Here is an 18292-nt window from a genome sequence, read left to right as displayed (position 1 = left end):
GCAGAGAAATAACAAGAAAAAGACAAAGACTCCCTCCCTCACCCCGCCCTCTTGCCGCTTGTATTTATGATGTTCTTAATGCAATATCGTCTATTTAAACAAAACGAGAGAGAGAGAGAGAGAGAGAGAGACCGATTGGCGTTAATCCGATTTCTGTTTAGTGGTTAGTGGTGGCCTAGATGTAGGTCAGCTGATCGCAGTATAAATAGTGGTGAGCCTTTGCACTGTGACTAAAGAGGGAGGATAGCGCAGAAGTGATATTTCGTTCTCCCACCGACGAGTCTAGCGCTCCAGCTAAGTTGAATGGCGACTGCTAGGATCCCCCTTTTAGGGGTAACCATGAGAGTCAAAAATGCATCTAGAGCAGGTAAGATTATTCTGAATTTACCTGCGTGAAGGAGTAAACATTCTATGATCACTGAAAATTGCTACTGAAACGACCTTATATTGTGCAATGCGTATTTCTATAAATAGATCAAAGCTTGTTCATTTCATTTGTCAGCTGAAAATCACACTAGAGAAGCTTGATTAATACGAGGTAAACATTAGCGAGCCGAATATGTTTGATTTTAATAATTTATTTTTATTTTATGCATAAGGACATGCAAATTTATCATGCATTTTCTTACCAGAGCTCAAATAATCTTTCATTAAAGCAGAGCAGAAAATTAAGATGCCCAAAGTCCGGGACCAATCTATTTTGGCCCCAGACATGAAATGTTGAACTTGCACTTTTCCCCACTGGACAGTTCGTATTTCATAATTGGTACTATATCTTAAATAGATGAAACCTTAAGACAGTTGAAAGGTTCTTTTACTATAAATACTGTCTGTTTTTTTAATTGCATAATTTTCCCATTTGAATTTTTTTTTTTAATGCAGGTTACTTTGTAATTTTTTTAATTTTTTGGGCTTCAAAAATTATGACGATATGTATTGCATTGTACATTTCTGCATACTGACGTGTCTGACGAATATGGTGAGTTGGGCCAAATCCTTCAGGAGCTGCACAGCCCTTATTTTTGTTACTTCGGTTTGATTATATTTCATTAAAATCGTATTATTTTTAAATCTTAACGATGCAGAACATAGGGGTTTACTTTCCCCGCGTTCTTGAAATTTTAAGCAGATTCATGACAGATAAAACGACATATATCAGATTCCCATCGGTCTTAAAATAAACTCAAGTTTTTGAAAATGTCACCATTTTCCATGGCGTCATCATCCAGAAACACATGTACACGAGGATATGAAATATTCATTAAGTACGTAAACTATTAATAAAAAAATATATATTTTGAGCAACATTCGGGTTTTATAACAAGTGCACGTCTTAAATTTTAAAATGATTTGTATTGAAATAATACAGAATCGTACCTATTTAAGTAAGTTATGTCTGTTCTTTTTAAATGAAACATTCATTTTTCAATAAGGATGAATGTTGTGATTCAAGTAGTTAAATGAAATAGCTCAGTAGTTTTGTTTGGTGTCATTGTTTAAACCCTTGTACTGTGTGAGGATTAGGCGTCGAAAATTTAAATTTCATTTAAAAAGGGTTGGTGTGTTTGAAGAAGAAGAAAAAGGTGGCGTCGGATGCTTCAGAAACGTAATTGCTGTGATTTCTAGAAATAAAAGAACTTAATATATCTTTTATATTAGTTAAAAAAAATAAATTATCCTGTGGAATAGAAGAAAAGGATATAACAGATGGAAAGAAAATCTCCGAGCCCTTCCCGAAAATATGAGAGAGAGAGCGTAATATATAACTTCCAAGAACGCATACATTTTGGGTAAATGAGAGAAAATGATTCGTTACTGGGGGAAACGTATAGTAGAATGGGGAGGGGGTCTCTCAAGGCTATTCGGCTACGGTGAAGAAAAGAACTACTGCGCTAGACAGGCCCATATTTTAACATAAATTAGTTTCTGGTTTCTTACCGTCGAGACCGAAGAGGACTTATTCACAGTGGTAAAACGGGCCAGGGAATTGTCTCTGACAACTGGAAAAATATTTTCACCTTCACCATCCCCCCTCCCTCCCCCCCCCCCCGTCTGTGTTTAGACTGTGTTTGCCAAATGACAAAAAGAAAGAAAGAAAGAAAAACCACCAATATATTCCAACTAGAAGGTAAATTGTGGAACGCATCCACCCTTCAGTGTCTTATCAGATTGACGAAGTTGTAAATAAAAACCGTTTACCTGTTTTTGAAGTGTTAAAAATATTGATAAAATCTGCTGACATATTCTACAAGTAAATATACTTTGTCTAGGGTCAAGACCGAATTGTTTTGACGTTGTAAATTATGGCCTTCAATTCTAGGTCATTTTCAAGGTCTGTTTATCCATGTCAAATTGCAGGATATCCCGGATTTGCATCAACATGTCCAATTACCGTTCAAAGTACATCGCTAGCTTTAAGTTCTCGTATTCGAGTTAACCTGAAATATCTTAAGCGGACTAAAATATTTGACTGTGTGTATTCTTGTACCGTTTATACACGCTTATAAGACGTGTGCAACTGCATACTGCTCAGACCCATATCTGCCAGCGCATAATGTGCCGCCAGATCATGGTCTATACAGTTTGTTAGTAGTAATCCGAAGTGAATTACATAGACACTGATCTACATGCTCATTATATTATGGCAGAGCAGGATCTTTGTTGTTTGCAGTTTGAATGGACTTACAAGCGAATATACATGGTTTTTATTTGTCAGTTAATTGTCGACTCTTCGATCCATGTTGTCTCCTTCTGCTAAATCTAGGTCCCAAACTATAATGACGTAGAGATGATGTCAGTCTTTTACATTAATTTGTTGGCTTTGTTGGTTGCTTGGTTTTTAACTACACTCTTGACATGGTGGGGTATAATGCCGAAGAAAATGGGTGCTAAGTGTTTTCGAAAAGGAAACACTGACCCAGGCTGTTCCGAGTGAGTCTTGTACACGTGACCCTGGAATTGTGCGTCCGATGTTCTGCTAGTTGAATTTTTTAATACTTAATTAGGATGACAGCTGAAGTTTTTTACGTTGTTTTTGCGGTATTCCGCCTTTACAACAGTTTTCTTATCTGAATAAAAATACCGCGGTCCCTCACTATAAAGTGTCTTTGTTTAACACTGACCTTTATACAACACGGACATGGTCATGTGGATCCCATTATAGCTGTATGAAATATATTTTCCATATAACGTACCCAGTATAATGCGTCCACTCCTATAACACTATACCTCGCAAATTATTCCATGAATAGCGATACATAGAGAGAGAGAGAGGAAATCATATACAGTGCGTTTAAAATTATGATGGGTTGTGTTCATAATATTTTTTTGAAAAACAATGGTATGTATAGAGATTGTTTCTTTGCATATATTTTCAGCTCACTGATCATGCAGTGTATCCACTTCTTGGGGTGAAAGACAGTCAGAAATCATCTTGGTGTCAGTATTGGGGGTCAGACTGAGTAAAAATGAAACTTTGGTATCAAAACTGGGGGTCAAATTACAATTGTAGGGGTCCCTGAGGCACAAATAAAGGTAAAGGGAAACATGTCTTAGTCCAGAGCGGCTTATAGGGGATACCATGTTGTCCGTCCGTTGCTCATATTCCAACCCGTAATATAAGTTTGTTATCGCTACACCAAAACTATTTGGAGTATTTCCTTGACACTTTGCACATAACATTTCTACAACGGTCTAGTTGTTTCTAAATGAAAATCACTACACCTCCTGAGTACATGATTAGATCAGTATGGAAATTTCACTTAAAGACTTCTTATGATATATAGTTAGTACTAAATGAAAATATTGGAGATATGATATCCAATATGGACGCCACAGCAGCAACCCTGCAAAATCTTGTTATCGCTACTCCTCCTGAATGGATGGTCATCTCAAAATGAGGTTTTAACTAAAAGACTTCTGATGATGTCTAGCTGGTCCTTTGTAAAATGTTGTCGATATAACATTTAACATCCACCAAAGGAATTCGTATGATGTCCAGCTGACCTTAAATGAAATGGCCCTGACCTGGCTTCCAATATGGCCGCCACAAGTCATTTTGTAAATCTTGTTAGTGCTACTCATGCTGAATGGAAAGTGATATCCTGAAGATAATGTTCTCTCTTTTTCTCTCCAAATGGATGGCTATATCAGCATGGGGTTTACAGCATTCTACTTCGTATTATACAGAGTTGGTCCTTATTGAAAATGGTGCCAGTCTTACAGTCAATATGACTGTCAAAACACAATGACTGTCTTAGAAAAGATAGTGTGTGTGTGTGTGTGTGTGTTCACAGCCACACCGCAGATATCGTAGCGATATGTCTGAAACATTGATAAAGCTACGTTAAAAATAACACACACACACGCGCGCACGCGTATCCATAGTCTGACCTGGCTAATGTTTCAGGAGTTTAATACGTATTCGACTGTTTTTCTCCGACTTGAACTTTATGTGCTTAATAAACGACGCAGGGTATCAAGTAATCTTATAAAATCGTTAAACTTGACCGAGACATAATTCAAGGTTATTTTTAGTTCTCTTTATCAATCTCAGAAGATATCACAAATATGTATCAGCATGCAACATACGAAGTTCACATGCAAAATTATTTGTCCTAGTTGTACAACAATTCAAGTTTGCAGACGATGAACCAGTTTATGGAAAGCTGCACTGAACTATGTCATCATTAAATCTTCCAAGTTAGTCCGCGTACAAGTACCTGTCTCTAGAGTTGTTTGTTTGTCGGACTGTTCGTCGATCCCTTCTGTCTTCTTTTTTGTGTGTTAGTCTCTCTCTATGTCTGTATTGTATAACTGTATTTGTGTTTGTGGTCCTCATTATTGCAAAATGTTTATATGCATGCGTGTACGTATGATTTTACTATCGTATTGCTTTATAGTTGTATGAAGTCCTCATTATTGTATACCGTCTATATGCATGCGTGTACGTATGATTGTACTATCGTATTACTGTATTGCTGTATGAAGTCCTTTTTATTATATAATGTCCTTGCACACATGTATATGCGTGATTGTAATATAATATTGATGTACGAAGTCACCGTTATAGTGTTGTCTGATTTTACTATTGTATTACCGTATTCAGTCCTCATTACTGTATTCTGTTTGTATGTATGTATGTATGTATGTATGAGTGCGTGTATGTATATATGTATGTATGTATGTATGCATGCATGCTATTATGTTGTACACTGAGATAAACAATAATGAAGATATGATACAGATGTAAAGTACCCTTTCATTTCTCGATCCCTGTCTACCTGCATGCCTATTTTTATGTATGTATGTATGTATGTATGTATGTAGCCAAGCAGATAGAACGTAGTCAGCCAGCATATGGAATTAAATATTTTTTAAATTTGATTTGATACAAGCTCTGCCCATCCGTCACATTTTCGTTTCCACTCTATATCGTTAAAGCCCGATGTGTTTAATGAATAAAACTTGGTAGGCCTAACGTCATCATTCGAAAGTGTGATGCGAATCGCGTTGAGATTCATATCTTCAAGGTGAACGTCACGGTTCGGTATTTTTTCGTGACACTTTCTCTTCCGCATCATAACTGTACAGCGGTTTAAGATCAAGAAATGAATCTTGCTTTATTCGTACATCATCAGTAAAAGGAGTTTCATGTGCCGCAATAGACTTCCCAACTTTAATGTCAAGGTCAAAGCTTAATATTTAAATTTTATTCACTTTGTTTCCGTTTATTAACTTTAGGTCCGTTACTATGTAACTTCGTATTTTTATACATCATGATCAGAAATTTTAAAGTAGCACGTTGGAGATACATCTTATCACTAGAAAATGTGTTATAGTGTATTTGGGTATTATCCTCAAGGTCAAGGTCATATGTCAATTTTTAAGGTGTCCTTTGTTTCTACTTTAAATAATAAAAGCTATTTGATGTGTAGAGATAAATTTATACGACTTAGTTTGATCTTCAATATAAATGGCTCAACTAATATTTAATGAGTGCGTGTTGTCTAATTTTCTTCTAATTCTGTTTAAGATACGGCTATGAAAATTAAAGTTGTTTGGTAAGTCTTTCTAGTAAGTTAATTGCAATGTCTTTCTTAACGGTTATAATCAGATTTCATTGCGATCTTCTGTTACCTCACCAAACTTGGCAAAAGACAAATTTGTTCGTTCACGCATGTTTTCGTCGGAAAAAAAAATAGTTTGCTAATGCCATTATTTTGTAATTACGTCACTGTTTTAGAGAACGCTTTCATATGGCTGTGTGTGTGTGTGTGTGTGTGTGTGTGTGTGATACCAAAGACTTACAAAAATGGTACTTACAGCTACCGCGCTTGGCGCTCAGCATTAAGAGGTTAGTGTTAGGACTGGTCGGCCTGGTGTCAGGAAAATGTGAATGGTGGGACATGATGCTACGTGTTTGCGGCATGATACCCCAGTGCTAGACATCACTATAAACTGCCACATTGCAGACATCGTAGCGATATGACTGACAAATTGTTAAAAGTTACGTTAAAAATCCTAAACACACACACACACACACGCGCGCGCGCACATACACGCATAAGATGTATCGGTTTTCACACGGTGAAACTCAGCTAAACAAATAAATAAACGAGCATTCTGAATTGTTAGCCGATGGCTGAATCGTTCTCATGGTTGGCCCTTGCAAGGATGAACAAATCCTTTTGGGGAGTAATTCTAGATTTCGAGTAAATTTAATCGGTTTTTCAGGTGGAAAATATTGACAACCTCCGTCCTTCGTACGTTGGTTCATTAGTGCTTGTTTATGAACAGTCTAGAGCGCTCCATTCTAATCAGATTTTGATTGGTCGTATTATGTAAGGTTTGGTCATCGAGATCTGGGATGACTTCGATTAAGAGCAACGTTCGTCCACGATAACAAGGTGATATCGTATCTAATCGCTTGCCCTTGTGGACATGCTATATGCACTATACCTGACTAGACTTTTCTCATATTTTGGAATGTAACCTTATATTATCAGACTTCAAATAAGCTTAAGTATGAGTGACATCCAATCATATTAATGTGGTAATTGTGCACAGAATTGTTAAAGCTTGTGAACCCAACAAAGGCCGTGTTTCTGATCAGATTTGGTATGCAAGTTTTGATTATAAATAAATCTGGAACGAATTTGATTATGATTGATATTAACAGCTCCGTCTAGTTTACTTAACATGCTAACACTCCAGAAGCAATATTTCCGATCTGATTTTGATCAGTTGGTCAGTTATGGTACGGACGCTTGTATCATAATTCACGAATACCTCAGATGAGGTTCATTGTGAGCGACATCTACATACATTAATGAGGTGATGTTGCATCTTATTTCATTTTTTATAGTGGCACGTACCTCTTAGCCCCGTCCCAGTTTCATGTGTTTGTGGATGTGTACGCGTAATGTACTTGTTTTCATAAAATACGTCACTACCCTTAGTTAGCACCATTTTGCCACAGTTGTGCTAGGATGTCGAAAACTGCTACTACGTACTATCACATAAAGTATGAGTGAAAATGGTATTACTTTCATTATTTATCACTTAGTCTGTACACTTTACACATAGTTTGTACACTTTACACATAGTGTGTGCAGTTTAATAGTTTTCATATGACAGCAAGTTAACATATCACTTGATGCGATTTTGATTGGTATCACAGATGTATTACAATGTTTCGATTCATGTTAAAAGTTTATTTTTGAAAATATATTTTTTATTTCTTTACAAATATATTCAGTTTACTAAATAAACTTAGTTTTACGAGGTGGGGCGATGGGGAGGGGGAAAGTTAACCGGTTATGAAGATTTGTAACTGGTTACAGCTAATTCTCGAACCATCATCGAGTATTCGAGTAATCGTTACAGCCCTCACACACACACACACACACACACACACACACACACACACATATATATATATATATATATATATATATATATATATATATATATATATATATATATATATATATAATGTTATCGCTATTACATATATAATTGTGTCATTTATGTCTTTTAACAATTATTCACTGTAAGGATTAAAGATAGTACAAAATCTGAGTCACTATTCTGTACCAGTCTGTTTACGATTTGTAACCTCATAGATACAAAAGCATATACAGAGTGACGACAATTATTTCCGTAGAAGAGACCGTCTTCTGCCGATAACGCTGTTTAACTTTACCACCACATTGAGTGTGCGTGTGTGTGTGTGTGTGTGTGTGTGTGTGTGTTTGTGAGAGAGAGAGAGAGAGAGAGAGAGAGAGAGAGAATTTTCTTAAAAAAAAAATAGTAGCGTAACAATTTTCTAGTCATATCGCTACGATGTATGCAGTGTGGCTGTTTATACTGATGTCTAGCACTGAGGCATCATGCCGCAGACATGTAACATGATGTCCCACCCAGTCACATTATCCTGACACCAGGCAGATCAGTCCTAACACTAACCTCTTAATGCTGAGCGCCAAGCGAGGCAGCTGCTAGTGCCATTTTTATAAGTTTTTGGTATGACTCGGCTGGGGTTCAAACTCGGACCTCACGCATCCGAGGAAGACGCTCTAACCACTTTCGCCACCGGGGTGGTCCCCATGTTGATTGGAATGTTCATTAAAGTGGCTTACGGGTTTGTTACATTTGGGTGCGCAGCCGTTATCATCACTTGGTTAGTTTTTCGTTTGACAAGTTCAATACAGGGTACTTTGGGCACCCATATATTTGGTACTCTTTGCAATGTATAGATCCCTATATTATGCGAATTGTGCTTGTACGTATTCACGTAGTTTGAATCATATATAAATGTTTGTACCAGACGAACAGTTTTGTCTAGGAAGCGGATGATTTTAATCCGGCTGCTGTAGAATAACTGTTTTGATCAACAACTGAACTTGTTCTGAAATCAATCATCCCAAACACCGCAGACTACTCGGTTTTGAAATCACAATTGGATTATTGTTAGCCGTTTCTGGAGCAAGATATGTGCACTCTCCTGAGGCAAAGCACCAAACCCATTAAAAATATGAGCATGTTCCTAAAGCTACATCCGAGTTTATTTCTTGACTGGACTGAAATGGCTTGGCGATGTTGTTAGATCGAGTAGTTCCGTGCCATTAGTGATGGGTAAATGCCTTTAAAACTGGGTCCTATGAACAGTTTTGTACCGCGGTATTTCTCAACGTACGTACCACCAACGCTTATATGTTCTGGGGCAGGGGCCTTACACTTTTTATTTTGACTTCCGCCCGTTAATAGCTGAAAAATGTATCTTGTTCCGATTTACAGCAAGATAACACCATATTATATCCATGACATTATTTAGGCCCCCCCCCCCAACCCGTGCCACATGAATTATCTTGTGATTAAAGAAAATAACATATTTCAGCTGAAAAGAAACTCGCAGTCCCTACCCGCCTGAAAATTAAATAATCAGTACCTTATAGTAGATAAATGTGCTATGTGTATGTGTTAATTGTTGGGTAAGATACAGTCTAAAAGCAGAAAGTGGGATAATTAAGCTTACAGTATAGCTGAGATACAGTCTAAAAGCAGAAATGGGATGATTAAGCTTACGTTATAGCTGAGATACAGTCTAAAAGCAGAAAGTGGGATGATTAAGCTTACGTTATAGCTGGTACTGTGAAAGACGTCATGCTGACATTAGGGAGCCTATTGTTAAAAATAGGAGGTATTAATGTTGCATCTTCGCTAGCCATAATCTGGTTCCCTGATTATTATGCTCCCTGCGTTACACTCCGCTATAGTAGTATAGCGGAGTGCAACGCAGGGAGCATACTTAGCAGGGACCCAGACTACACTAGCCAACGTTCCGATAACCCTATCTATACATTGGCATATCGAGCAGATATTTCTGAGATTTGGGTCTGTGAATTTTATTGGATGCGGCGGCAAGCTACCGCATCCAATCGAAATTTGAATACGGTTTCTTCGTGATTGAGACAAGGACAACTTTAACGGAATTTTTGAGACAAGGACAACTTTAATGGACTGATAAATAAGCAATGTTCCAGTGTCAGTAGGTGCTTGCATAAGTACCGTTCGCTCAGATACACCTATAATGGCTTCCCTCTGGTATATATTCATAATTTCGATATTAAACTTCCAAAGTATATTTTTTTAGGTCAATTGCAACCGTCGTTTTCGGCGGATGTACAATGCACCTTGCTATTGGTTGGTTGGCATTATATATTAGGGGAGTTAACACATGAAATCCAATAGATGTCGCTAGGTTAAAGCACCAGTATAGCTCGTATAAGCTATTCCATCCTCCAAGGTGTAGATAGGAACCTTGGCTAGTAAAGATGTTGATATTGAAGCCTATAATTTTATAGTTACACTATTGATATAATAGGCAGGGAAACTTTGAATATGATGCCAACGTCTGGGAATGATATTTATCAGAGAGGATGGGTAAACATAAAACACATTCAACAAACGAAAAAATATTCATTGAACATAAGAAATTACGTGACGTTCAACCAGAAAATATGCACTCCTGAAAATAATAGGATGATTCGCAGTCTTAAAAAGGAATACATATGCTTAACACATTCACGTGCGCTAGTGAATAACTGAAACATGACATGTACATTGCCTTTTTTCTTTTTTTTCTTTTTTTTAAATGAACATTATTAAAACTATCTGCTATTTATGTAAATAGCTTTGGAGACCTGCACAAGATGTAGCCTATTTGAGAGAGTGTCGTACTGATGCCACTTTAGTTTAAGAAAGAATCATACGACTCGTGCTATCTTGGGACTGAAATATTCATAATAATATATACTATCCGACATTCGACAAACACCCCAATAACCCTCCTCCACACGTCTCCGTATCTCTGTATTCTCAGTTGGGACTCGAGCCAGTGTCACTCATCCGAATCAAGAGGATGGAACAAGATTGAAGGAAAGTACTTGAGTTTCACTATGCGATAGGTTCCAGTTCTCGCCTAATGGGTACCCGTCGTCCTTGTGACTAATCATATCACTTAGCATGTTTAATTATATCGTCGTCATTCGTTTTGAATTACTCATATAATCATGTTTCCTTTCATACAGTGTGGGATCCACATATCCAACAAACAACAAAGCTTTTCATTCTTAATCGCATACTTTTACATTCATCCATTCGTTACTCATGTCTTCCATTCATCATCAACCCGCCCTTACATCTAGAGAGAGAGAGGGAGAGATTAAAGTTAAGTGATGTGATGTGATGTGATTTTGATTTTTAACGTAGCTTTAACAATTTTTCAGTCATATCGCTACGATGTCTGCAATGTGGCAGTTTATAGTGATGTCTAGCACTGGGGCATAACAATTTTCTAGTCATATCGCTACGATGTATGCAGTGTGGCTGTTTATACTGATGTCTAGCACTGAAGCATCATGCCGCAGACATGTAGCATGATGTCCCACCCAGTCACATTATCCTGACACCAGGCCGACCAGTCCTAACACTAACCTTTTAATGCTGAGCGCCAAGCGAGGCAGCTGTTAGTACCATTTTTGTAAGTCTTTGGTATGACTCGGCCGGGGATCCAATCCACGACCTCCCGCATCCGAGGCGGACGCTCTAACCACTAGGCCACCGGAGCGGTTGATTAAAGTTAAAGCAGACATGTAGAGAGACGGATATATATATATATATATATATATATATATATATATATATATATATATATATATATATATATATTAGTGAGTGATTACAAAGGGTTCTAAATGATGGGGTTTTATTGTCTACCATTAGTACACAAATATAAATGCAACATAAAACAAGCTAATCCTTAAGTTTTCGTTCTAAACAGGTCAGAGGACACTTGCAGCCACAGCGCATGCCGCCAAAATCTTGGACCCAAAGGAGCCCCCTGGCCCCAGCATGAAAACGGAAGTACCTGGACCTAGATCAAAGGAGCTTCTAGCGAACCTTGATGCTATTCAGGTAAAGCACTATCCGACCACAAAACAATGGCGAGGTAAAAGTCACATGGAAGAATCTACCAGGTAGATTTAAGTGTTTCTTGGTTTCATCTAGATGAGCTTTAAATGTCCATTAGGTTTAGATAGGAATATATTTTGCATTCACACAGGACCGAATAATCCTCACTCACATATTCACGAAAAAGAACATTCTTCGTTACTTTTACCTCGTCGTCGTTCTGTAGCAGAACTGAAATTTACGAAACATATTTTGCCAGAATTTATATGGCTGTTCACTTTCCCAGTGAATTAATTGGTAACCATTATGGTCATATATGGAAAGCATGTACTGTTTGGGCAACTTTGTTGTAAAATCAGAGTATCCGTATTAGAGTGGACATCTTGAAAACGTTCGTTATTGTGATCGCTTCTCGTTCAGAAGCTTTGGAAGGTTCGTCATAAAACTTGAGAACATGCTTACTTTAATTTCTTCAGGTCCCTTAATCACGTGGTTAGGATTTCTCATAAACCATTATAAGGATAGCAATAAACTTGATACATATAATGTAAATAAAAACATTTGGCGAGCAACTAAATACTCTCTAAAATTCTGGGTTCGCTCAAGTCATATGACGAAATACATGTATATGGATGCTAAAAATAGCGTCTACAACAAACGCAAGTCTGAACGTTTATAATCGGGAACAGGTGTGAGCAACCTCCGTTTTACAAAGGCCATGTTGCATAAAATCAAGGAGTGGACAGATGCACGTGCGAAAGTGACTCAAATGAAATGCCCCGATATTGCTTCCATAAATTTCGTGTTAACATTTTAATTTTAGGCGGCGATTCAAGTCATGTACGTTTAGACTATCAATGATTTGGGATGAAAACGACCACACTTTTATTTCGTCTGTGATGACAGCGTAATTCGCAAGTACCTATCGGTTTTCATTATATAGGGTAAAACTGCATGTACTACCAAATTAATCATTGGACATCGGTAATCCACTGAAGTTTGATGATAATATGCTAAAATTAATGATTCGCAAATATACAATGCCGCTTAAATATTGTGATTTGAAGATCATCGCGAGGTTTAATTCCTTCTTAATGAATACTAGTACCTCATGGACATTCATTATGGCCGCCATGATTGCCGCATTAAACATGTTGTTGTTCATTATATTCATGTCGTAAGGAAGAGCATATTTGTTATCACGTTGTTCATCCGTCTATTCCCATGTTCTTCCATGCAATAATACCAGTTTTTCCTCAATATACAGTCTGCAAACTTCGTATTTAAAAAAAACTCCAGAAAAACACACACATAAAAAACCAAAACAAAAAAACAAAAAAACCCCAAACATTTGCACTACATTACAAATATAGATTGCAATTTTTTATATATATAGCTTGCACCATATATAAGATAGGAAGCTTGGATTTATATCAGAAAAATAGCGGTCAAGGTCACTGTGACTGAAAGAAGAAAAATTGTTTCCAACTAATAAGTGGAGTTAAACATAAGAGACCAGGACCAAGCTGTGTTAATGGCTTGCATTTGGGGCAAGGAAAAAGGCTATCGGTTTTAATGCATCAAAGGTCAAAGTTCAAGGTCACTGTTAGTGAAAGACGAAAAATGGTTTCCACATAATACCTTTGGTTCATCATCATAGACCTAGACTAAACTGTCTTTCTGGCTTTTTGGGGATACAAAATAATCTCAATTTTAGGGTGAAAAGGTCAAAAGTTTAGGTTACTGTCCTGATAAGATTTTTAGAAAAGGTTTTCCTCACAGTAACTTAAGTTTTTTATCATAGACCTTGACTAACTTCATGGATGACTTACACTTGCATCTTGATCATGGGGTCAAATCCTTACAAGTGCTTACCACTGGCTGAACAATTAGAAATAGTTACCAGCCAAACAGTTCAGTTCTCAACCAAGTACTTTCACAAACGTTTGCGGATAACTTTAAACAAGCATGAATCGTTTTGATTTGCACTGATTTAATCATATTGATTTGCACTGTAACAGTGGAAGGTCAAGGTCATCGTAATTGACAGAAGAAAACGGCGTAATAACTTTATCTCTTGAACACATACCCTAACCAAGGTTTGTGGAGGGTTTACAGTTATGAAACTATAGAAATTTATAGATTTGTGGATCGAAAAGTCAAATAGTGGAAGTCATTGTGACTCGAAGAGAAAAAGGTTTTGCAGAATAGCTTTTGAATGTTCATTGAGCAAACATCTTGGATAGCTTGCCCATAGGGGGATGAAGGTTCATTCAGATTTTAAGATCTAAAGGTCAGGGGTCACGGTCATGGTAAGTTTAAAAGGAAATTAATAATTTCTGCACGGTAAGTTTGGTTTAAGCCCGCATACTTTGACCAAAGCTAGAAGTTGCTGACCAGTGCTGCCCACCTGGTGCCTATACGGTGAACTATTACATTCTGGGCAGGCGTATACTTTATGGTTGATTGTACTCTTCTTTTAAATTTTATTGTGCTGTCCTTATTACAGATGTGCTACATTAGGGAAATAATGTATATGTATTTCAATCGGCTTGAAATATTATAAAACATAAGGAAAATTTGATTTTAATAGTGTCGTATATAGGTAGTACCTATAAGATTTCTATAATTGGTCATGGGGTGAACTTTCAATACTAGAAGTATAATTGATCGTGGTGTAAATTTTAATATCTGAGGTGTTGATTCCTTATGGTGGCATGAATGGATGTCCAACTCCAGTAGGCCAGGTGGAACAGCATTTTGGGTTTGAGATTAATTCAAGATAACATTGGTTATGGATGAGGACTAACTCTGCATGGGCAACCGCCTGGTAATTCTCCAAGGAAGTAATTTTGCAGAAAAACGGCCATTTCATGGTCCACTGTATTGATTTTTTTCCTCCAAATATTTGGGTCTCACTTGATTGCTATTGCCATTTCCGTGATTTATTTTAAGGTATTGATTTATAATGAGTTTGACAGTATACATTTGTGTTGATTTTCACTCACTGTTTGGAGGGTTGGTGAGTGTGACAATAGCTGGGTCAAATAAGCGCACGAAATGTCTGTCATACAAATGCTTTATTTATTACATTTTCTCCGTCATCATACAAACATAAAAATATAAACAACCTTACACAAAACATACACGTTTGTAGAACGGAAATACGGACAGTCTTCCTTTGAAAGAAATTTCTCACCAGGCATCACTATTACAAGTTATCATCTCGTTTACTCAATCTCATTAAAATCACGTGTTCATGCATGACAGTCGAGATCTATTTTAATCGGATTGATAATATAATGTATATATCCAAAACGAAAATGGTTGATTTTCAATCTCCAGGATATGTCTTGTTCGCATTTATTGTTGACACTTTATATAAAGTTGTCCATCTTGTTTCGTTGCACAGTATATATAATGCACAACGATACTTTCGTAGAAGAAATCAACTAACAAGCACTAGCTTTCGAAAAAGCTCGAAAATGTGGTTTTTAAAAAAGAAAGTTAAAAAATGGTGCTATGTAACAGAACTTGGTAAGGTAATCTGTTTGACGCAGAAACATTATTTTCTGTTGAGGAGGTGTGCGGTAACTAAACTTGTTTAACTGTGCTCTGTTAGTACGAAGCAACTAATACACTATGGTTTCCTGCAGGGCCGGAATAGAGGAAGGGTTCGTGTGTGTGTGTGTGTTGAAGTTACTTTTATGGCAACATAGGCTGAATTTATATTCAGTTAGTTGATTTAGACAAGTAATTAGCCTGGTTAATGCTTACACGCGTATTGAACGCTACATGCCTTTGACTCCCCGCACACCTTTTGCTATTTTACGACGGAAATCCTGTGGATTTAGTCGTATTAATATTCAAGAGCCAAATGGCTTCCAGAACTTTCTGAATGCAATGGCGATATATATTCATCTTGTCTCGTAAATTATATGCACGCCAACACAGAAGTCTTGTTAACGAGTCCAGAAGTATACATGTCACAAACTGATATTGTACCAGCGTGCGATTGACACTAACTAAACTGAAACTGCTTCAAGAAAACCCTGCATGACCTGAGAACATAAGCAATCGATACGTCATTGTTGTACTTCAGCCAATCAGGTCAACATTCTTCTCTGGATTTTGAATACATTTTCATTAAGAGAAATGAAATACCTTTAGAAATTAATATATCCTTTTTTGACGCTGAGCAACACATATTGCAAACATGTAAAATTGCTAGCACGGATTTCGAACGAGGTAGCTAAGAATTTGTCAGCTTGGAAATTGCTGTCCGTCCTTAACGCCAATAGGTTGCAGCAATGCTGTTCAGATAAAAGCGTCTTTTGTTCCTTGTTCCTGTAAAAATGTAATCAGAGTAATGCTTGGTTCATAGTGAAAATTATACAGAATTGGAATAAAAGAACGCGAAGGTAGAGGAGTTAACATTTATACGTAATTGGCTCCGCACACTTTATTACCTTCTAATCAGAGGACATGTCAGTAATCAGAGGTGCATTTGAGTGTCAATTAAACAACGTATGATTGACAGCTGGTAGCAGGTATTTTGTTTGTTGGTTGGTTTAAAGTCAGTTTTCAATAAATGTATAGCTATATATGATTTGTAACTAAACCGGCAACACTTCTCAGTGATAGACAAAGATCAATTTGGCAGCAGTTAACAGTTTGGTACAGCTCAGTCATGCTCATTGTCTTGTGTGTGCAACGTATCATATTTATATAATGGTCAGTCTTTCGTCTGTTTCTCTTATTCATAGTTGTTCTTTCTTATTCTCTTAACTCCTCCCATTGTTTCTGTAGTGAGCCATTTACAACTTTAATAGCTTGTTCTATTCCATAAAAATAAACAGCTACAGCTTTCAAAACGCATCCTCGGTTTCATCGTATTTTCGGATGTTTTTGGACATAAAACTTATTACTTTCGTCCGAAATGAAATAAACTTAAGAAAATTTTAAGCCCTTGCAAACAAACCAATACTTGCTTGATTAGGATATTGATTTAGTCAAACAGCAGATTCACTGCAGTTTACATGTACAATATTAATTGAAAACGGACATGATTGCTTGGTTTAATCTGTTTTATTTACGTCCACAATAAAACGCAAGTGTGCTAAAATAAAATGAAGAAAATCAACAAGCCAACTTCAGACGTGATGTAAATAAATCAATATATTTTAATCTCCTATTTATTTAGTGTAACAAAGAAGACAAGTACCATAAATATTAATATACATTGTAGCAATAAAGTGCCCGAACATTTCTTTCCATTTCCAGTACATGTATGAACTTGCATTAACAAGCTAAAGAGTGAGATGCCAGGTGAGCGATTACGGACTCCTGTCGAAGCTTGTCACACATATTCACTGAATCCGAGTCAGCAAGATTCATTGTTTATGATGATGTACAGGGAGTATGCGCAGTAAATGGAATATATTTTTTATTTCAGCTGAACTCGTACACCAGATTTCCAACCTGTCATTAGTGGAGCCCCATATGTTTCTAAAGATATATTATGTTTATACATATCGAAGAAGTTAAGCTTAGGTCGGCACGTCCATCTTCCAACTTTATATTAGCAATATACATTTTAACTGCAACTCATGACTTGACATAACGCACACAGATAAACAAAGTTATTTTTAAAAAATCTTAATTCAGGTCAGTGCTGTCGTATCAACCTTGACATCATTGACGTGTGATTATGTTATCTCGTCAAGCAAATATCTGTTGACAACATTACTTAAGCAACTTTGACCGTTATTGATAGTGACGCAGATACTATTTATAAAACCAGTATCAGGTCATTGTAAGAGCTATAATTCTAGCAAATTTTTTTTTTTTTTTTTTGGCTTTTAGTGTGGACACATTCAATTTCTATCAATCAGTTGAACTTAGATACTTGTCTGTCCCGTTTTCTGCGTTCATGAGCTAACATGTGTGGCTATTCCTTTCAATGCTGCTTTTTTATGTGCATCTCTCATTAGCCCCAGATACTGCTGACGTCTGCGTTACACAAATTTTGCTTTTCCAACGCAGATGCATTCCACTGCCATTTAAGTCGACCAGGTGAAATTTATTTCCAGGGTTTGATTGTTTTGTCAGCAATTTTTTACCATCGTGCTTATGAACTGTTAGTACGGAATCTCTCTCTACCGCGTTACACATCGTTTAAAATACTGTATTTCCCAATTCCAATTCATGACAATATGCAATAAATAACGGTTATTAATTGATTACGGATGTCTTTTTCTGTGTCAAGGTTTCGACATTTTCAGGATGCTGCTTGTCAAGCATCATAAGTTCCGAT

At 36.8% G+C, this 18292-nt stretch overlaps 1 protein-coding gene across 1 annotated transcript in view; it reads left to right on the top strand.

The window, feature by feature from the left end:
• The first annotated feature begins 211 nt into the window (after positions 1–211).
• The window catches only part of LOC149803138 (4-aminobutyrate aminotransferase, mitochondrial-like), a 77274-nt gene continuing 59193 nt past the window's right edge, over positions 212–18292 (top strand). Inside the window, exons 1-2 of the mRNA XM_089952759.1 lie at positions 212–367; positions 11846–11979. Of these exons, the coding sequence (XP_089808885.1) occupies positions 304–367; positions 11846–11979 (198 nt within the window). The 5' untranslated portion in view covers positions 212–303. The remainder of the gene's footprint in view (positions 368–11845; positions 11980–18292) is intronic.

This window comes from Sinohyriopsis cumingii, chromosome 3 (assembly GCF_028554795.1).
Source record: "Sinohyriopsis cumingii isolate HCF-2022 chromosome 3, ASM2855479v2, whole genome shotgun sequence".
NCBI classification, from domain to species: Eukaryota; Metazoa; Mollusca; class Bivalvia; order Unionida; family Unionidae; genus Sinohyriopsis; species Sinohyriopsis cumingii.
This window is presented reverse-complemented; position numbering and strand designations above follow the sequence as displayed.